This window comes from Prionailurus bengalensis, chromosome C2 (assembly GCF_016509475.1).
Source record: "Prionailurus bengalensis isolate Pbe53 chromosome C2, Fcat_Pben_1.1_paternal_pri, whole genome shotgun sequence".
Classification (NCBI taxonomy): domain Eukaryota; kingdom Metazoa; phylum Chordata; class Mammalia; order Carnivora; family Felidae; genus Prionailurus; species Prionailurus bengalensis.
This window is the reverse complement of record NC_057350.1, coordinates 96208616-96231304: the sequence shown is the minus strand read 5'-3', so window position 1 is coordinate 96231304 and position 22689 is coordinate 96208616. Positions and strand designations below refer to the sequence as shown.

At 43.6% G+C, this 22689-nt stretch overlaps 1 protein-coding gene across 1 annotated transcript in view; it reads right to left on the bottom strand.

Moving 5' to 3' along the window:
* The window catches only part of SLC7A14 (solute carrier family 7 member 14), a 110341-nt gene that overhangs the window by 23628 nt on the left and 64024 nt on the right, over positions 1–22689 (bottom strand). The window contains exons 3-4 of the mRNA XM_043594923.1: positions 7689–7925; positions 5815–6032 (exon numbers count right to left, since the gene is read on the bottom strand). Coding sequence (XP_043450858.1) covers positions 5815–6032; positions 7689–7925 — 455 coding nt within the window. The remainder of the gene's footprint in view (positions 1–5814; positions 6033–7688; positions 7926–22689) is intronic.

Sequence of the window (22689 nt, the reverse complement as noted above, 5' to 3'; positions counted from 1 at the left end):
TTAGTTCATAGGGTTGTTGCAAGGATTAAATGAGATTATACAGTGAACTGCAGTCATAGACTACAGCAGGTACTTAGTAAATATTAGCTCTTACCAGCAGTATTTTTTAATTACTATTATAAAATTTCTAGAACAGATGAAACTCAAAGGCATAAACAAATTCTTCCTCCTCCTTTTTTTTTTTAAGGGCACATATTTTATTAACTGCTCCCTTGTGCCAGGCACTGTGCTTGGGGATGTGGATATAGTCATGAACAAAAATACTGTGAGCTTAACCCCCTGGGGCTTGGAGTCTAGAGGATACTGCAAGACCTAAAATACAATATTGACTGTGGTAATAAACTGAATGAGATTGATAAGTGTCTATATTATTTATGAAACACAAATTCTGCTGCTCTCCAAATAATTGAAAAAATAGATGGCAACTGCTGAAAATGATGAGATACCAGAATATTGACTATGCTCAAGTTGGGAATGGAGAGAATTAGTCTGCAAAGAGAATGCCTGTTAGCCTGAATTTGCTATGTAAAACTAGAAAGCCATTATAGTTGAAGGAAGACTGGATAGATCAAAGGTAGGACATTTGGAGGTTCTACTGCATTAGGCAGGAAACAGAATTTAACTCAGATGGTTCAAAGGAAATGATTTCAGTGAAGGCCCATTGGCTAAGTCCATCAGGGAGCAACCAGCAAGGGGCCTTCTGGAGCACAGAACAGAGTATGAAAGATGGATAATGGATCTGGGGAGGGAGGAGAAATAGAAAAAACCCAGCATACCTGTCAAGATCAAACAGATCCTGGCCTAACAAGCTATAGATTAAATAAACACATTACCAAGGAGAAGATAATAAAATTAGCAAATAAGATCACCTTTTTGCCTATGTCAGTTTTACTTAAGTTAGTTTGAATGAATGTTTCTTCCTTGCAAGCAAATGATTCCTGATTGATGAATACAAAAGAGCCAGGAAATGAAACTGGGTATGGGTCTGTCTCTACCCAAATAACCACTAAAATTATTCGCTCTCTCCAGCCCTCAGATCTGGCCATTGGTATTTGTGATTAGGATTCCCTTCCAAGCCTGAAAGAATGCGTATGTTCTTAGGAGTGAACATCTATGAATGAAATTGGTGGGTGAAGTGTGCGTATGTGCATGTTTCTGGGTTCGTCGGTGCTTTCACCTAGCTTTAAAAAAGTATTTCGCATGAATAAAAAATAGCATTGACTTTTTAATTTGACGACGTAAGTGGAAAGTTTTCCGTGGAAAAGCTGGTGTAGCTGCTCAGCCAGGCGATCCAGATCAGCTCATCCCTCGACAGAGCCTTCGTGGGGAAGCAGCACGTGCCTCAGTTGCTGAAAGGCTGCTGCTTACTTGGTCGTCGAAAGCAATGCCGTTAGCGGCATGCTGTTCAGTGTGTGGGGTCCCTAAAAGCTGGCCCTCTGTGTCTTGCTGATATTCAAGAGGCATAGGAATGAGGCAGCTCTCCCTATTCTGCCTTGGCCAGTCTGCCAGATGTCTAGGAGATAATTGGGCACCTTTATATAATTCACTCCCACGGTAACGAGACAAAACTCCAACTTTAATAGCATTCTCTACCACCCTCAAGCTCCGGATATCTATTAGCAGCCTGTCCACGGTGACAGTGGAATGCGTTAATAGGTTCCAACAAATGAATTAAACTGTGGAGAACACGAAAACCAACGTTTCCTTTGTTTGGAGGCGTTCAGCATTCCCCACACATACTTGCTAAGGACCATTTTCCTTGGAGCTGTTTGTGCGGTGGAGTGTCTCATTTGGTTCAAGAGAAACCATAAGATAACATCAAGAACAAATAACATACAGGCAATACACATCCAACAGTGTCCAGGGGCTAAAGAACTGCAGATGGAAGCAGGGGTTCAGCTGAGGGCCAGCAGTTACTTGATCTAGAGAAAAATGTTTGTTGTTCTTCGGTTCTTCAAGACCAAAGCAGCATCTGACCCAGAACCTGTAAGTGAGTAAACCATTCCTTAAGCTATTTTCTTTGGAAGGATGTGGTTGGGGCAGGGAGAGAGTAGGCTTGTGAAGGGTCTACGGCCAGAGGACAGATTGTTTATTATTAACCCTTTCAACGTACTCGAGAATTGTGTGTCAAGTCAGGTACCGGTATCCTTATAAACCATCTCCTACATAACACAATGATCTCCCCCAGCCCATCCTACCAGAAGTGATTGAAAAGTAAAGTGGATTGGAGCTCTGTACTAGGCCCTTTGTCAGGGATAAGGGTTGGGTTTTCCCTAAGGAGAAGTCTGCAGCTGTCGAGTAGTCAACTCACTTTTGTTGACAATTGTCAAGTAACGGAGTAGGGAGTGTGTTTATTCACTTGGTGGATGTCATGTTCATGAGAGGGTTTCAGACCTTAAAAATTAGGATCCATATTCAAAGTGGCCTTGCTAGGGGCCATCTGGCTGGCTCAGTCAGTAGAGCACAAAACTCTTGATATTGAGGTCATGAGTTCAAGCCCCACGTTGGGTGAAGAGTTTACATAAAAAAAAAAAAAAGAAGGAAAAAGAAAAAGAAAAAGAAAAAAACAAAACAAAACAAAACAAAAAAACCCCAAAGTGGCCTTCATGGACTAGAAAAGTGACCAGAAAACAAAGTTGAGAAAGAACAGGTCCAGGCCAGTTTGCTAGGGAGGAAATGTACTATGCAGAAATCCAAGGCCGGGCAGATAGAAAAGAGGATGAGTCAGCAACATCCTCAAACTGGGCTGTCCTTTGTGCTCAGCTGATGCTTTTAGTCACAGCCACTAGAGCACATATTTGAATTCCCTGCAGGGATAATGGATTTGCAGCGAAAAATACAAAATTCCAGCTAGACCTTTTTGGTGGCCAGTGACAAGCCTACTCAAGATCGTAAGGTTGGGTTGCAGCGAGATTGCGAGGCCAAAGGTGCAAAGAGAGGCAATCGGTCCCGTGTGACCAAACCAGGTTGGGGGATAGTGGAGTAAATAGGGCTTTGACTGAAGCAGAACTGGGATTGAATTTCAGATCCATTGCCATCTAGATCTGTAGCCTTAACTTTTCTCAATTTAAGGTATTTTGATGTACGAGTAGAGACCATTGTCCTTATTTTGTAAGGCTGCTGTGAAGATGAAATGAAAAGTGTACATGAAAGAGTGCATCACAAAGAAAATGGTTTGTGTTAGGAACAGAATCCTTCCTTTCCTTTTTTTATGCCTGACTTCAGATCTTCTTTTCTGGCCACAAAAGCTAGTGAGAACATGGGATATGTATAAATGGGGACCCCCTAAGGCTGGTTTGCCTTAGTTTCTTCCTTGATGAGGTAGACTCCTGACTATCCTGAGGAGGGATATGGAGCCCTCGAGTGGGAAGAGGAGACCCCCAAAGAGAATAAATACCCCAGCACAAAGCACAGGGGGAAGGGTAAAAGATTCATTCATCTTTTTTGGCACGGGCACAGAAGAGATTGTTTCTAGTCTTTACGTGGGGCCTAGACTACAATGTATGCCATTTCGGTGAACTCTTCGGAGGATTTTGGAAAGTAGACATGAACTGAGTCTTAAGAAAGAACTTAAGAAAGGTTTTCAAATTGTTTTGCTGCGTCGTCTTGGTAAACAATGCATATGGCCTAGGTTGGTTTACATGCCCAACTGTAGATAAGAAGAGTAGCTAGACCACGTCTTAATGTTCCTCCTAGCTCGAAGACTTTATGACTTTGTAAAAGCTTAAAGGAAATGAAAATGTAACATGTTGGATGAATTACCTTATTGCATTTTTTTAAAGAAGGCTCAGATGGAAGGGGGTGATCATGCACAAGGTAGTCCATGAAGTAGAAAGCATGTCGTAGTCACATAGACCCAAGTAGGAATTTCAGTCCTGGCACTGACTAGCTAAGTGACCTCAGGTAAGCTCCCCAGCCTCTTTGAGCCTTGGATTCTCCACCTGTTAAGTTGGGGACAACAGCACCTTCTTTAAAGTTTTGTTATAAGAGTGAAATAATATCCATAGAACACAATGCTGGGTACCTAAACTCTAGCTTCTTCCTCCTGTAATTATCACTATTGCTAACCACACAATGTGTACTAAAAAAACTATCCAAGATGTTCTTCTTTTTGGCAAACATTTGATACAATTAGTTTTCCCATTTGGTGGATGAGAAAACCTGAGAGCACAGAAGTTAGCTGTTGGTCAAAGCCCTAACAGTAAGTCCATGACCCCCAAATGTCTTAAATTGTGAAAAAAAATGGTGGGAATTTGTGCGCTACAGTGGAAATGCAGTTGTGTTCCGGAAAAACACTTTTTTTCTTTGCCACTCTTGTAATATATTGTTTCTCTTATTTGATAGGAAAGGAACGATTTGTATCGCAAGAGAATATAGACTCAGGGATCCAGAATAAGGTCAACAGTGTTTCTTTGTCTTTTCTGGTTTTAACCAGTTTCGGGATTTATTCACTTCAAGGAGGAGAGATGAACTTTGCGGTACTGTGGAATTCTTACAGATAAGCAGAAGACTAGAAATCTTGGCTCAGATTCCTCCTTTGCTTATTTCTTGGCATTGAACAGTGTGGCACGGTTCAGAATAAACAGGAGTTATTTTGAGTATTCTCCAAGAGAGATTTCTGGTCCCTGGACATCTTGGAGGAAAACCAGTCTAAGCAAAAGCTACACAAGCAAATCTGGGAGAGTCCTGGACATGCGTCTGCCAGTCGCATGGCAGTCTGCTAGGCGGGCATGCCTTTCTCGGCCTCCATTTCTTCACCTGCTAGGTGAGGGGATAAGACCAGGTGATTTCTAAGACCTCTCCCAGCTCAAAATTCTCTGATTTATGTTCTATTATTAAAAAAAAAGAAAAAGGGATAGGTGGGTAAATTTTACCAATGAATTCATAAAGTAGGCATTTTTAGTCATACTAGAAAGAGGATCCAGACACAATTTAGAACTATTTATCAGCCAAGTAGTTGGCTTGCCACTCTGACCTTCCCATTTTTCTTTAGCATAAACCTCACCACCCAGATCATGGGGATGAGATCGGAAAATGTCCTTTTGGTCCAGCCTGCTCTCTGGTCAACTCCCAGACCACTCCAGGTGGACTTTTGTGCCGTGAGCCACACCACTGGAATGGGATTTATGAGCGGCCCTCACTGGGCCGGCCCAGCTGCACTTAGACTTCAGTGGGGCTCTCCATATTGGGCCAAACATTGGGATTAAATTTAAAAACCGTTCTTTCTCTAGTTCTGTACCCAGGCAACACTCATCCCTTACCTACCCACCCACTGTCCTGGCTCCTTTACTGCCTTGTCTATTTAGGGCTGTCTGTCTCTCGGAAAATACTCTACAGAGATTCTAGAGGACCAAGCTGTACAGGCTTTGGAGTCAGACCATCCTGCCTTTGGGTCTTGACTCTGCCAGTTACATTGTATGCTTAATAGTGAGCACACACTGACCTCTCCAAGTGCGAGTTTTTCATCTATAAGACCAGAATGTAAATATCTTCCTTGCAAGGTTCTTAAGACACCTAAATATTACATGCAGAGCACTTAGCATAAGATTAGGCATATTTCACGTGGCCAAAACATAAAATCTTTTCTTGTTGTTTGTATAAAATAGGATCTCAATAAATGTGAAACAAATTAAAAAATTATATAGGAACCACTTTTTCAGAGCATTCCAATTAAATTCAGATAAAAAGTAATGAAACGGATGCCATGAAGATTACAGGACAGAGCAGCATTTTCTTAAAAATATGTCTCAGACTAGCCACAAGATGGAAGGCAGAATGTGCAATAGCCATACTAGACTTTAGAAGTGAACTCACCCCTGACCAGCCGTGGGGCAAAAACTGGCCCTCAGCCCAGTATTTCCCATTGATGAAGAAGAGGCCTGCAATCATGATGAATGCCCATACTGCCAGATTCAGCACGTTGAGGACGTTGTTGAAGCCCACGGAATTCTTCACCCCCAGCGCAACAATGATGGTGACAATCACAGCAATTACTAGAGCCAGAAGGTCAGGGTATGATTTTTCACCTTTCCCTAGAGAGGAAAGATATGAGTTAATGTTGTTCAGAGGGGAGAAAGGGCCATGCAAACCCCCAGCACCGCTTCAGAGCATTTGCACTCAGCTCTGACAAGGGTAATCAGTTTGACATGGAGGGAGGGGAGGCTTGCGTGTAAGTGGGTGTATGTATGAATGCATGTGCCTACACTGTGGTCCACAAGTGTCTATTTGCCAATGGGGAGATTTTGAAATACAAGTAAGACGACCTGATATCCTGGACCAAAAATTGGGATACATGATATGACAATGACAACACAGCCTAGGGAACCATGGCACGGAACATTTGAAGTCAGAACCGTACTGACATATCGGTGGTATAAAACATTGGTTTAACGTGTCGTTTGAAAACTGGTTTATCTTCACAGTTGTTCAGTATAGAGTCCATAAATTTTCCATCCTAGTAATCTTTTCATTTTTAGAAAGTTTTAAAATGTGTATCTTTGAACGCTATTGGAAGAAGAGTATTCTTTGCATTTATGTGTATGTGTTTGCAGAGAAGATAAGCAGTGAACATACCCCCACCTGATTGGCCTTGTCTGTTGGCCAGTGGACTCCTGCTCTCTACAGAATGGAAAAGGCACTGCCTCAGCTGTCAGGGTCCTGAATTTCAGCTGTACTTTTGCCCATGACCGGTTGTGTGGCCTTGGGCAAATGCCTCAGTTCCCTGGATCTCATTTGTGAAGTGAAGAGTTTGGACTACCTGATTTTGGAGGCCCTTTTGAGCTTAAAAATTCCATGAAATCAGTATACTGTGGAGATGTGGTCTTCATACTTTTTATCTTCTTATGGTATCTGCTTGCTCAGCGTTTTTGTCAATTCTTCTGAGATAGGCACACCAAAGTCACATGACTAGCACACAGCCAAGAATGTATACTTGGAAGTTCTGGGACAAGACCCCCAAGTTTCCCCAACTATTGTGTGGCTTCCCACGAATATGAGAGGTTAAAGTCAGACATTAGGATGGGAAGCAAGGCAAGCGATGGATGGAGTGAGTGGTATTTGTTATGTGAGCTTCTGACTGTTCAGTGTTCACCCAGTTGTATTACCCCTTCCTTGACCTCTGCTAGACTGGAATCCATTTTTCCCTTTTAAAAGTATATTTTCTCATTTAAAAGTTAATACATGCTTATTTATAAAAATTTAAAAAAATCTGCCGAAACCACTAGAGAAGTTCCTTACGGTTATTTTTCCTGCATTGATTTTGTTTTTATATAGTTATCAGCATAACGCGTATACAATTTGTATCCTTTGTCACATGACATTGCATCAAAAACATATTCCATATTATTACAACAGTCCTCCTAATTATCCTTTTAATTGCTACATAATATGCTTCCACAATTTACTTAATGGTTTGCTCCACTGTAGAGTATTTAGGCGGTTTCTAATCTTTAATATAAATAAGGCTGTGATGAATATCTTTTCATATAAAGCTTTTATGGAAATTAGAATGATTTCCTTAGCATAGATTCACAGAAGAAGAATTACTTTGCAAAAAAAAAAATAACAAAGAAGAAAGAGACACATTTAAGCGTCCTGATACATTTTGTCAAAGTGAATCCTGAAGGAAGAACCCATTTGTTTGTTGGGGTAATTTTGCACGTTGGGGCAAGAGGATATGGCAGTCTCACCTAGGCCATTGAGGGTCCCCACAGTGTCCACCATCCAGCGGCTGATGGTGTGGTTTGCCAAGGAGTCGAACATGCTGCTCAGAGCACTGGCGCCGGCTGCAGTGCCAATCAGGTACTCCAGGATCAGGTTCCAGCCAATGAAAAATGCCACGAATTCTCCGACAGTGACGTAGCTGTAGGTGTAGGCCGACCCCGTTGTCTTGGGAACACGGACTCCGAACTCTGCATAGCAGACACCTGCGTGGAAAAAGCATATATGGGTGGGGGACTTTAGGAGATGAGATAACCTCTTGGTGGTCAACCATCTTGGGTACAAAATACTGGGAATCTCTGGGATCTTAGAACAAATACACAAAATTTTATGCATATGAATAAATTCAAGGCCAATTCTAATGTCTTTCAACGTCAGTTCTGAAAAACTTTTAACCTGAATGTTTGGGAAGAGAATCAGAACTAATTTTAATGAACTATTGGAAACTGCTCTTTGTTTAGAAAAATTCCTATTTGTTGTATGTGTCTCTGTCATGTTCTTTAGGTGTCCTTAGGTGTCAGAATGAGCACGGTCTAGTTCATGACTTGATGACACTAAGTTTACATTATGTATAACATTCTTCACTTTCATTTTTACATATTACAGAGGTCCTCCTCATTTGACAATGATAGTTCAAGTGATCTGTGAAGATTCTGTACTATATACGGGAGGCAGGATTGATACAAAATGAGAGACAGATTGAGAGAATCTTAAGCAGGCTCCACACTAGGTGGAGCTGATGAGGGGCTTGATCTCACAACCCTAAGATCATGACCTGAGCTAAAATCAAGAGTGGACGCTTAATCTACTGAGCCACCCAGATGGCCTATCTTTGATGGAATTATAGATTAAATTAGAAAGAGACTGGGAATACACCAAGCTTCTGGGAGCTGGGAGAGTTTCCTGCATCTTGCTAGGGACTCTGGATGTGAGGCCAGTAGGTAGGATGCCAAGTTGGAGGACAAACCTAGGACAGCCTGGAGGAAACACACCAGGAACGGGTTGTAGGAGGGATTTCAAAGTAAACTTTACCTTCAGTCCCAATTTTGTTAAGGGCCAACCCTGAGGTTCTCTCATCATAAATCAGGGGATAACAGTTCACTCTTTTGTGAATAAAGAGAGCAAATTTCTTCTCCTTTGAAGGGAGTGATATCAGTGCAAGGAAGCACAGAGATGTCAGAAGCCACGGCACAATGAGTGGTTAAAGGTGATGCACTTTCTCTTTTCCTACCCCTTAGTGGTGCCGGCTCTCCGGGTGTCCATGTGAAAGGAGCACTGGACCAGGGGAGCTGTGCTCTTGTCTCAACTTTGCCTTGAACCTGTTCATCCCTTTATATTCAGTTTCCTTCTTTGTAAACTAAAGGAATTAGACAGGGATGCTCTCTTAAGGGCCTCCCTACTGTGACACTCTAGGATTCTACCTGTTACACTGAATTTTATGGATTTTGCTGCAAAACACATTGAACATGGTTCACTTTTCTTTTACATCAATTACTATATTGTTCCACATCTGGAGACATTCTCAGGCCTAGCAAAGTCATCCGTCCCTGCACTGAATGACCTAGGCCACTGTTTGTTTTGAGTTCCTGTGTTGGCCCCGCTTGCCCGCCCCCCACCTTTGTAAAACAGTTTTTCATCTCCCTCCTGGAGGTCAGACTGTAAGTTGTTTCTTTTTGTTGCTGTCACAGGGATTACCTTGAACAGGCTGACCACCTCCTTTTCTAAATTGCCACTTCCAACACCTGATGTTTACATTGTTAGAGTGAGTCTAAAACTAAGAGGAAGTGGTCCCTGAAGGAAGGACTGAGGAGTGTATGGAGTGAATAAGCACTCTCTCCTGAAGAGAGTTGGGTTTGTGGATACATATTAGGGTTGCCCTTTAGTGCAGTGTAAGGAAAGGATTAGGAGGCAATCCTAATTCTGCTCTTGGGTATAGGATCCATAGCTTTACCCAACAATTCTTACATCCTGTGAACTTCATCTTTTCACCCTTTTTACCCCTGATAATGCACACGGCTAATAAATGGAAAAATCTCAACCAACGCTTTTGAAACTGGCATTGATTTGATTGTACATTTAATTTGGAGAGGCAATATTTTGAAGTTTGGGCAATCAGTGGTTCTCTCCTTAATATTTGATCGGCCAAATTAGATGTAAAAATTCCCAATTCACCATCAGAACTCACTCGCCAACTCAATAGCCACATCTTACTTAGGTCTTGTGAAGGAGCCAGGGCATTGCTGTCCTGAGGCAGAGGAAGAGGCCCTTAGCTGTGCACAGTGTAGGAGCATATGACATCAGTTGTTTATTTCCCAAGGTCCAGCTTGTATTCTGATAGGTGGAATTTGGGAAGAACAGCAGGAAAACTAAATGAGACACTAACTAGGTAAGACAATTTCTGCTCCTAGAGACCATTCTTTTGGATGCATTGCAAAGGATTTTATTTTTGCATCTTTCTGATTTATTTGTATGCAAGAATCCAGGCTTTTAGTGGGCATTAGAGACGATCCAGCCTGGCACTGAACCTCAGTGGTGAGGAGTAAGTGATCTCAACCCCAAATGTCCTGAAAAAAAAAAAAAAAACCAACCTGGAAAAAGTTGTCAATCACTCCACTTTTTTCAAAAAGATGGTGTGTAAGAGAAACATATTCAAAAGTATCTTTCTAATTTAATAAGAAACAAGAACCAAAGAAAAGGAAACCTCGGTTTTTATCTTAGATTATATAATAATTGAGTGTCGAAGGGCAAGTTACTTACCTAACATGGGTAAAGTGAAGGGGCCAGGTAGATAAACTTTAGGGTCCCTTCTAGTGTTGCCATTCTTTGGTTTCACAGCCAGAATCAACTTTCAAACATTTGAGTCAATGGGGGCAGCTCCGGAGAAAATACTGGAAACCAGTAGTTTTCAGCAAAAGTAGTACTGCCATCTAGGGGGAATTTTGGAAATCTGTGGGGGTGTCCAAGGTTTTCATGATTGTGGACACTTGAGGCATTCAATGTGTAGGGAGCCATTAGACATTCTGCAGTGTGGGACTGTCCCACAGAATGAAGCATTTTCCTGTGTCTTACATAACTTCTGAGGGTCCCAAAGGACCTGTTTATGAAAACAAGTTTATAAATTATAAAAACCTTTTTATAATTTCTGAGCCTGAATCTATCTCCATTTTAATACATTAAAAAAACACTTTTTTTACATTTATTTTTTTGATAGGCAGAAAGAGGCAGAGCACAAGTGGGGGAGGGGCAGAGAGAGAAGGAAACACAGAATCGGAAGCCGGCTCCAGGCTCTGAGCTGTCAGCACAGAGCCTGACACAGGGCTTGAACTCACAAACTGCTAGATCACGACCCGAGCCAAAGTCGGATGCTCAACCGACTGAGCCACCCAGGCGCCCCAATTTTAATACATTTTTAAGTTTATTTACTTATTTTGAGAGAGAGAGAGAGAGAGAGAGAGAGCCCACAGGAGCTGGGAGAGAGGAGCAGAGAGAGAGAGAGGGACACATAGAATCCTAAGCAGGCTCCGTGCTGTCATCACAGGGCCTGTTACGGGGCTTGATCTCATGAACTGAGAAATCATGACCTGAGCCGAAATCAAGAGTGCTTAACTGACTGAGCCACCCAGGTGCCCGTATCTCCATTTTACATATTAACACAAAGTTTTTTTTTTTTTTTCATGATTTTATATGCATCGAATTTTCCAGGGCTGCAACAGCTGGGTAAATTAAGGGACAGTTGCAATTTCTTTTGTTTGGAATTAAGAGTTGGTCATTATTTTGGAAAACCACATCATCAACAGCAGCATAAGTCATGGTCTCTGAATATCCAACAGCACACCTATGTGACTTGTGTTCACAGTTGTTCTACAAGTGACAGCAGACATCTGATGACTTCGTTACGTCTCCTATTGTTCTTATGCTCTAGCTTCTACACACTGAAATATTATTTTTACTAGAAGTGACTTTTCTTTCGTTTACCTTCCACACTCAGGGGAGATATATATATATATTTAAATTAAGTGTGTGGCTCTGGAAAATAGTAAGCGTTCCTCAAAAAGTTAAAAATAGAACTACCTTGTGATCCAGCTATTGGGTTACTAGGTGTTTATCCAAAGAATACAAAAACTCGAATTCAAAGGGATACAGGCACCCCAATATTTATAGCAGCACTATCTACAATAGCCAAATTATGGAAACAGCCCAAAGGCCCATTGACTGATGGATAAAGAAGGTATGGTATATATATATATATATATATATATACACACACACACATACACACACACACACACACACACACACACTGGAATATTACTGAGCCATAAAAAAGAATGCAATTTTGCAATTCGTAACAACAAGGATGGAGCTAGAGTATTAACGGTAAACAAAATAAGTCAGTCAGAGAAAGACAAATATCATATGATTTCACTAATATGTGGAATTTAAGAAACAAAAAAAAGGAACTAAGTGGGGGAAAAGGAGAGAGAGAGAGGGGGAGTCAAACCAAGAAACAGACTCTTACCTTCAGAGAACAAACTGATGGTTACCAGAAGGGAGGTTGGGGGGGGGGTATGGGTTAAATAGGTGATTGGGATTAAGGAATTGGCACTTGTTGTGATAAGCACCAGATGTTGTATGGAGTGTTGAATCACTAATTATATAACTGAAGCTAATATTATACTGTATGTTAACTGGAATTTAATAATATTTTTGTAATGTTTATTTATTTTTGAGAGAGAGAGAGAGAGAGAGAGAGAGAGAGAGACAGAGCGTAAGCAGGGGAGGGGCAGAGAAAGAGGGAGACACAGAATCCGAAACAGGCTCCAGGCTCCAAGCTGTCAGCACAGAGTCCAATGTGGGGCTTCAACCCATGAACCTCGAGATCCTGACCTGAGCTGAAGTCGGACGCTCAATGGACTGAGCCACCCAGGCGCCTCTGTTAACTGGAATTTAAATAAAAACTTAAAAAAATATATATAATTTTAATCACTAGAAAAAAATAAGTGTGTAGGAAGGTAAACATTATCTCTAGTTTATTTCTAGAACTATTTGATAGCAAAGGAAGAATTTCAAAGTATTCATTACCTAAAGTTGATTTGTACTAGGGGGGAGAATCACTATGGGAGAAACATTTATAAATAATCTGTACTCAATTTAGTAATGCATTAAAAAATTTCTTGCCCTAGGGTTATCTTCCTAGTCATATTTGCTTTATGCTATTGTCAAATTGATTCTGCATTCCTTGGCTAACCATCAAGTGATCGGGGAGGGAGATATATATTGATTTCAAAAGTATAACTGTGTGGCTGGAGAAAATCATGAAGTACAACGTCGGGGTACAGATGGTGCAGACCACTGGGTGAAAGTTTCCCAATGGGGTTGTTCAGAGTTGGCAAGTCCAGGTCCTTGAGAAATATAGGGGTTCATTTGAGCAGGACAAGAGGGAATAGTGTGATTTTTCATAGCCTGAAACTCAGGTATCCTTTTCAACTTATCAGCTCTTTAAGTATATTGTAAACATGCCCTTCTTTTCATTTTGTCATATCCCTAGTGTTTTGTTTTGTTTCTACGCCCAGAACTATTTTTTTGTTAAATTGACAACCAGCCAGCCTGAATAGCAGTCAAACTTAGGACTTACACATCGAAAAGAAGGTTGGGATAAGATACCAAGGGGATTCTTTATTTGAAATATTCTCTATTGATCTCTCGTGTACCCTATAAATGATGCATGGTTTGGAGTTTAGAGAAATTTGGTCCTTTTCGAAGTGGATTTCTTTCCAACTCAGAGAATCTGTGGTTCTATCGCATATAGATATAATCAGCCGGCCTTACATTAAATTCTCCCAGAGAGCCTAGATGGGATGTTGAACTTTCCAAACTGCCTGATATGCTACTGCCAATCATCAAGATAACCTCTACATGTGCTTCCTGTCACTCGAGAACCAGGAGGCGAAGATTCTCCTCCATTCTAAGAGGTGTAGAAGAGAAAGATCCAGCTGGGTGTAGGTGAAAGTTCGAGAAGGATTTCTCCACTCAAGAACTATATTCCCTCCACATTCTGCTAACAAAACAAAACAAAACAAAACAAAAAACAAAACAAAACATTGTCTACATAAGTACTTTTTAAAATACTTTCACCTGGAAAGATTAAATCTAGAGGTTTTTCACACTTGAATGCCAATTACTCTACTCAGATACAAACAGGTTTTTCCGTTAACATGCAGTTTAACTTATGGACTGATTCCCTAACTGACCTATCAACTAACTTACTGATTTCCCACAATAACTTCTGACTTCCTAATGTCTTTCCTTTAAGTGAGGCACACAGTTAAGTGCCTACTATGTCAGGCACTGAAGTGAATACCAGAGGCATAAATCTCCTGATCTTGAAGCATCTGGATTCCAACCAGGAAAGAGTTTAATAAACAGATGATTCCATGCAGCCAGTTTCAGTACTATCAGTATTTATGAGGTGCTCTGGGAACCCAGTGGGGTGAGCGGCTCTTAGAGAACACGGTCCTCGGTTTCTGGGGAGGTAGTGACGAAGGGGAGGCTTCTGAGCTCATATTGAAGGGCAACTTGGGCTTTTCCAGGCAGAATGAAATGGAAAAGGGTGATCTCAGGCAGATGGAAGGGGGTAGCTGGATGGCACGCGTGGGCTGCTTTGTGGATTGAGGAGGATGAGTCTTGTAGAGGTGAACTGAGGATCAAGTGATTGAAGGAGTGGGATCTTCTTAACAGACTGGGGGAATCTAGCTGAAAGAAGAAAACTGTTCAATCATCTACTTGTCTCGTTTTAAAGCTTTGTCTTGGTTGTAAAAACCTCTTCACACACAAGTGTTCTTTAAGAGTCTCATACATAAATAAGTAAAAGCAAGGTGGCTTTGTTTGAGGAGGGGGTGGGGAGCCTGAGGCTGGTCTGCTCAGGATCCCCCTCATCCCATACCTCCCCAAATGCCAGCCCTCCTCTGTGGACTCACGGGGCCGCACTGAGTGCAGTGTGGGGGGAGCGTGTCACCTGCTCATCAGGGCTTTTCCCTTGATGGTCGATGCAACTGAGCCCCAGACCTGACGTTGCACCTTCAATTAGTGATAGAGCCATGGCTAGCAGTTCTAGGAGCTCTCCAACTCATCCATTCATCCACAACATTTATAAGGTTCTATCTCTACGCCTCTATGTTAGATTTTAGAGATTTAAAGGTGAGTGGGAAGAATACAGTCCCTTTGTTGTGGGTCTTACAGTCTAGTGGAGAAGACAGACAAAAAAATCCCAACACATTATAATAAAACGAGAAAGGAGATATTAGTCGTGGCGGGGGGATGGGGGAAAACTCATGAGCTGCTTTAAAGAGCTGCAAAACTGAGTTCTAAAGTAAGGTCTTTGGACAGCCAGAAGGACTGTCTCTAGGGCAAGAGGTATCCGGAGATATGAGAAGGAGGGGGCGGAGTCTCCAAGAAAACAGTTTGCCAAGCTGCCGCTTCATTCCGGCCTCTGGGATCAGTAACATCGGGAGTGTTGCTCACAAGGTCAATCAGACTCTCTTGGTCACAGACATCAAGCCTGTGCAGTTATTTTGAACATGCGTCTCTCAGTGATTCTCATTCACGAAGTCGGTTCCTCCCGAGTGCCAGTCATCTGCTCTGTCTCCCAGACACAGGATGGAATCAGCCATTGGATGGAACCTGTGCACCACACCAATTAGGCCTGAACAAGTCCTCACCAAATACAACATTTTTGCTGGGATGGTTGTTAACTCATTTCTTTGTCCTTTTCTTAGTTTTCTTAAGACATCTTTGTTCTGTTTACAGATTCACAGCCGGGCTAAGACACGACTATATTGCTGTGGGTGATAGCACTGCATAAATGTGGATTGGGAGTGGGCTACCGGGAGAAATCACAGGACCTCAGAGAGAAATAGAGTGTGGATTCTTTCGGAAACATTTGTTTCCTTTGTGACACCGGATTCCAGATGGCAAGTAATGAAGTATCACCATCATTGCTGTTGCCCTTGAGAAGCAGGCTGCTGGATTCTCAGAGACATCTATCTCTTCAGTCCCCCGGTTTGTGGGACCCTGTGATCCCTGCCCCTGTGTCCTCTTTCCAATGCTCTTGATTAACCAAGAAAATTGTGCATTTCTTTTCCCAGGAGAAACCCATCAGGCTGTCTCTTCCTCTCACCTCCCTGCTCCTGTCTCATCTACCTGAGGAACCCTGGTCACTCCATCACCTGTCAGGGAAGTCCAGGCAGTTCTAACAAATGCGTCTGGAAGAAAAGCAATTTGTCTGGGAACGCCCATTTCTTTGCGTCTAAGAAGAGACATCATTTTCCTGCCAAAGCAGGGCCTTAGGGGGACAGTAGGAGCCTGTGTTCAGAGGATGGGTAGCATCTTTGATCAGGGTGTGTGTGACACTATTCGTTACTGAACCTGACAGGGCTCCAATTAAAGTTGGGTTGGGGAAAAGAGGGCTCGCTGGGTCCCTAAACCAGAGCACCAATCTGTCAACACCTACACAGAGAGGAAAGAAGCTGTTCTCATAGTCAGAGAAGTGACCCCTAAGACATGTCGAGGAAGTTTCATAATTTACTGATTAAATGTGACCAGACTATCTGTGAAAAGACTTTAAAGGTTTGTCGGAGGTACGATTTCCATAGCATGATGGATTAGAGTATTATATTGTGTGGCCATGCTATTGTTAATTATCATCATTAGTGCATACTAGTTTTATTGCTTTATCAAATGATGATGGAGACGGTAATAATAATAACACTCGTGGTTGCTTTCAACGAAGTGACCCACAGGCTTAGCTGTTCCTTGATCCCATATTCTGACCCAGATTGGTCCCTCTTCATTGCTGAGGTGGCGGGTGGACGGGGACAGCTCTTTTCTCTGCTGCTAACATTTCTATGTAGGTGACCTCAGGGTAATGTCAAAGGCAGCCTCGGAGGGAAAAAGAAGTTACAAAAGAGAAAGGCACCTGGTTGTTGGCATCTGCCTGTGCCAGGCCCATTGTACACAGTTTTTCATCTGATGCCCAGGTAAGCTGTAGGCAAATGACGAGGCCAACATCAGCAGCCCGTCTCTGGCTTTAGGAGAAGCAGTGAGTGTCACAGGAGCGACACAGCATCTGGAGAGAGGTCTAGAGAGTGGTTTTGACAGCTAAATGAGATAATGCACACACATCACTTTGCCCAGTGCTGGCACACAGTGAGTGTCTAATAAATGGCAACTGAAGTTATTGCTAACTGTGGCCTTGAGTAAGGCACCCGGTTCACTGGGCGTTAGTTTCCCCATCTGGACAGTGGCGATGGTGATCCCTGCTGTGAGGTTGCCATGGGTCTGCAAAGGAGCACACGTTCTGGAGTGTGGTGGGCACTCCGGCAGTGGGAGCAATGGCAATTATTACCGAGGAGGAAAGGGAATCGCACAGACTTTCTTAGCAGTAGCCTCCTGAGTGTTTCTGCAGGAACCTTTTCCTTGGGGATGGGAGAGAAGAGGTTGGAAGCAAGAATAGTTGGCTCATGGTTTTAGAGAGTCAGCGTTGGCAGGGATATCAGAAATCATCTGGAGTCTAGACCAAGCCCTACGTGTGCCCAATTCACTTCTTGATGGATGCTTTGGTTCTTTTTTTTTTCTCCTCTAATTCACTTCTAAATGAGAACGTGGAAAAGTTCCTTCTTAGGTTTTAAACCTTTAATCTGGAAACACATGTTCTTTTCCCGCAAGTCCAGCTGGACGTTGTGAGGGTGGAGAGAAATTTCCTGCTTTCTTGCTCAACTTTTCTTCATGAGGCCTCTGGCCCGGTTCAGATGACTCTGATAACCGGGCTAGAAAGACTTTGTGCAGAAAGGAGAGAACAGGGGTCAAGGGACAGCCAGCAATTCTCGTGCACCCAGGTATTTTCCGGCTCACCACTCCCCAGGAGTAGGCAGTGTCCCCATTTCTAAAGCAGATGAAAGTGGCACCAACAAGGATGACAGACCTAAGAAGCTCTGTGAGGGGACCAGGCCATCCCTCCCTGCCCTGAGGACTTAGTGGGAGGGGGTCAAAGCTGAGTCCTAAGAGAACACACATGAGCCCTTGTGTGGCTCCTCGGCCCAGCTCATGGGCAGGTGGGACCGGGTTCCCCCGGGGATGGGCTGCATTCTCAGCAGATGCCCGGGAGCATGAGACACGCTGAATCTCTCACGGGCCTGGATCTATTCTCCGTAGAGGACCTTCCCAGAGACATGAGACACCCTTCATTTAAAAAGAGGGGTGCCATCTCCGTTTTCCCAGACAGGGCTAGTATGCAGGGAGGGCGGAGCAGGGCCAGGGACTAGGGATTTAGGGGACCTAGCAATGTGAGGAGGGACACCAAGTGCACAGAGCCAGTGCCTGGCACCTGCAGAACTTCCGAGCCGCTGTGCACGAAGTCTGCTTTGTCCCGGGCGAGGCCTCTTCACGCTGTCTCATGCAGTCCTGCCTTACTCACTTCTAGCACCCATTCCAGTGCTTCAATACCCCTTGTTCAGAAAGAGAACTTTGTCACGGGACCCTGTTTAATTTCCTTAAGGGCACTTACCACAATTTGTAGTTAAATGTATCCATGTACTTGTTTTCTAAGGCACAGCCTGCCTGTACGTTTTGAAGCACAATCTTTTGGAAGGGGGTTATCCTGGTAGAGATGAGAATTGCTCTTGGGAATATACCTTCAGATGCAAAAGAATGCTCTTTGTGGAAGGTCCATCTGGAGAAAGGGTGAATAGGAGGCAGGCCCGCTGGGTCTTTTGCTAGGTGTGCACCAAGGGGCTTCAGAATCTGAAAGATGGGTGCTCATTTGCACTAAGAACCAACCTAGCCTTGTTAGGTTGGAGATCTGGCTAATAGTGTTGGCAGTAGTAATAATCTGGGCAAATTTACTGAGCATTTACTACGTGCACCGGCTCTACTAAGCGCTTTACATACACAATCTTCCCAAGGAGAAACTATTATTATTTCCATTTACAGATGATGAATCTAAGATCTAAATGGGCTATGGTGCAGACATGAGAGGGAGGTCAGCAGGCACAGGGCGAGGCCGCTCACAGGTAGAGGTGATAGCCTGGGGTCTCTGCCACCTGCTAGCTGTGCCGAGGGCTGAGGGCTCAATACCGTGGCCCACCTGTAACTTCGGGCAACCTGTTTGGGAAGGTCTAGGTTAAGCATGTTTCCCAAGTCACACAGGTTGTAAGTAGCAGAGCAGGGCTTGAAGTGAGGGAGATCCATTCCAGGGACTAAGTGCCTCTGGCGCCTGGCTGCTACATGGGGTTGGAAAGTGCGTGTGGAAAGTTGAGACATTGTGTCTTTCTTTACAGATCTTTCCCCTCCCTGGATTCTTTTGTTGTCCTCACACAGGCAATCTAATCTGAACTGTTCCTTTTGCAGAGGAAGAAACTGAAGTCAAGAGGTCAGCGTCCCGAGCTGCTGAGAAACAGAGCTGGAACTAGGACTCGGATGTACCGACTTCTGTCCTGGGCCCTGTGGTCTCTTGCAGTGCTCATGACTATTTCATGCGGGCTTGTCTTGTTTCTTCGCATGGATGTTGAGCCCTTTGTCTCCTGGTTTCTTTCCTGTGTTCTGCAGCACAGCGGCTGTGCTGAGCCCAGAGCAGGTGACCAGTCCCTCCCATGGCCATGCTCGCTGCCCTTGCTCTGCACTGTCTACTCTACCAGGTGCTGTACAAGATGTAAAACAAGCCCGGTCCTCCTCGGTTTGCTGGAGGAAGCTCATTTCAGAATCAGCAACTTGAGAGCCTTGTAAATTTTTATTAAAATGCGCTCACCTTCTCTGAACTGGTAACTGACATCCTTCCTACAGGACTGTCAATCCAGCTCTGTATAGAAGAGTTACATGAACTTCACAACACCCTTCTCATTGCTGACAGGTGACAGAAAGGTGCTGAGCTTAGAAAGCATTTTCATGACCTGGGTTACAGAAGTTACGATCTAGAAGAGTGCTCAACTGATCAATAGAACAGAGTGAGCTGCAGGCTCTTTTGAGACCTCAGTAAGGGTGAGAGTTTCCTTGATTCATTTGATTCTCTTTGGTGAGTTTTTAAATTTGGGGGATGTGTCTGCATGAAGCAGGTTAGGGGTAATAGCCTTTGGAACCAGGCAGAATCAAATTTAGATTCAGCCTTCGCCACTGACTGCTTTATGGGCCTGGATAAGCCACCATACCTCTCTGGGCCTCAGTTTTATCATCTGCAGAATAAGTATACAGTATCACTTATTTTGTAAGATTCATTGGGAGGATTTTGCAGCTGTGTGCAGCTAAAGCCAGGCACATGAAGTCCTCAGTGCTTTAGCTGTTATGATTAGCCATAAAATGGGGACACTAATAGTGTCTCTTCCTCCCAGTAGGAAGGTTGAGAGCATTAAATGAGGTAATATATGCACAGTGCCTGGGGCACAGTATTTGATTAATAGCAATAAAAATAATAGTAATAATAATTACTAACATTTATCACGTGCTTCCTAAGCTATGTCTTAGAGACTTCACAAACATCGGGGGAGCTGCTATCATTATTAAGAGTTCGACATAGAGCTGTGTGTTTGGGCAATATTTTGGAGAGCTAGTTTTCCAGAAGCTTGAAGACTGGCACGTATCTGTTCATCTTTGCCTTTCCTTTCTGTCCTTTCAGTGTTTCTACCTCTCCCCTCACCAGGGTGGCTGAGAGCAGTGCTCAGGTATGTTTGGGCAAACGCATAGATGCAAGCTTGTGAAATGAATGAGTGATCCTAGATCACTGAGAACGACCAGCAGTGCAAAAGGACCCACCCTCCTGTGTCCACCTCTCTAGTCTGGCTTCAGTTTGAGGAGGGGAAAACGGTTTGTTCTGAAAAACAAGACAAGGGAACTGAGCAGACTATCTATATAGACTCTGAATCTTTAGAAATCTTCCTTGGTCATGAAAATCCAGCCTGAGATGAATATTGGAGTGAGGATATTCTGCTGAAGCCTGGTGAAGGCCCAGCCCAGAGGGTGGGGAGCTTTGCCTGTGGGGAAGGCATCTGCTTGACAGAACTCTGTGCCCCTTACCGCCTTCCCAGGGATTCTGTTCCCACACTCTCACGTGATGATGGATTAGAAGATGCCAAAGAGTGAATGAGGATGGCAGGAAATACAAATGATAAATGCTAGCGCTAAACCATAAACTAAGAATGCCAAGAAAATGCTACTCAGCATGTTGGCCTGTATTGCCTTAAATTTTTTTTTCAATGTTTATTTGTTTTTGAGAGAGAGAGAGAGAGAGAGAGAGGAGAATGAGTGGGGGAGGGGCAGAGAGAGGGAGACACAGAATCTGAAGCAGGCTCCAGGCTCTGAGCTGCCAGCACAGAGCCCATGGGGCTCGAACTCACAAACTGTGAGATCATGACCTGAGTCAAAGTCAGACTGAAGTCAGACCGACTGAGCCACACAGACGACCCCAGTATTGCCTTTTAGATGGTTGGCTTCAAAGATCTCAGAGGCACTTGCTGAAATGGAAGACTGTGAGTTCTGGAGTCCTGCAGGCTGAGGTTGGAGTTCTGGCCCTGCCACTAAATATCTGCCTGCCTCTCAGGAAGTGACTTTAACTTCTGACCGTCTGGCTCCTCCAGCTGAGGGAGGAGATAAAGTCACTCTTCGCCCCACTGTGTCCGTGGGGCTGCACGGGAGCCCCACCTGCGGCGTTCTGCACACACGCGTTCATTCACTGCCCCTGGTGGCATTCTGTGGAGGTCCCCTTTCCTTGGGTTTTCTGTTTCTACTTTCACTTTCTGTCACCAGAACTGTGCTGCAAATCCGTTATTCTAATGACATTATTTCAAAAACACTCTCATGTGTTATGTCTTTTCTCAGCTACAGAGAGCATTTATCCTTCTCCCCCTGTCCTCCCTTGTCCACCCATGCCCGCATCCTCTCCATCTGAAGCTTCCTTCTGATCTCCACTCATGGTCTCTTGCCTGTTTTGTACAACTGCATGGCCAGTTTCTTCACCCCTACTCTCTCTCCACCGTATTAATACATTACAGATCTTGTCACGTTGCTCAACCTCTCTGCCGAACAAGTGATCTCCAACCTTCTTGCTTGGCCCCCACGTCTCTCCCTTAAGAACCCACTTTGTTTAATGAATTATCTTGATGGGACATTTTGGTTAGGGGACAATAGTCTTTGGAATATGGTGGGGATGAACTTGTAGAGAGATAGAGAGATAGTATACTGCTCTGGATAAGATATGGACAAGGGTTTTAGGGCTTGACAGGGAGCAGCAAGGGAAAAGAAGGTGAGATTGAAGGAGAAAAGCTGCCCATTAATGGTGCTGGAGGCTGGACCCAAGGAAAAGAGAGAGTCTGTGGACTTGTTTAAAGGCAGGGAGAATTGGAATCCTACATTCAATTAGAAGTTTGTGGTCTGCTGGGATGGACTGTATTATAGCTCCCGTCTCTGGCCCAAACTTTCTTTCTTTTTTTTTTTTTCAATATATGAAATTTATTGTCAAATTGGTTTCCATACAACACCCAGTGCTCATCCCAAAAGGTGTCTGGCCCAAACTTTCTATAAAGCCCACTGCACATTCAGTTTTGTCTTGCGGATATTTGGGGAGAGGAGGGATTGGAGTTCATCTGGTTGCATGATGAGGTAAAGAAAATGGGCAGAAGCTAATGAAATGCAGAATGGAGACGAAGACTCCATGGGAGCGGAGATTCAGAGTCAGCAGAACTAGGAAAAAGTAAGCCTTGAACTCCCTAGGTTTATTGAGGGGGACTCTAGATTTTCCGGTTGTATGTTACTGGGAATTAGAACCAATTTTATTTAAATATTTCAGAACAACTTGACCTCAGCAAGATGGAGGGCTTAGAGGTTCTGCACCCACTATAGATGTGGCAGTGACAGCCAGTTTTCCTGTTCTTCCCCATCGACACAGCCCCTGTGATACTGGGGTTGGCAATATACCCTGTCTGAAGACTA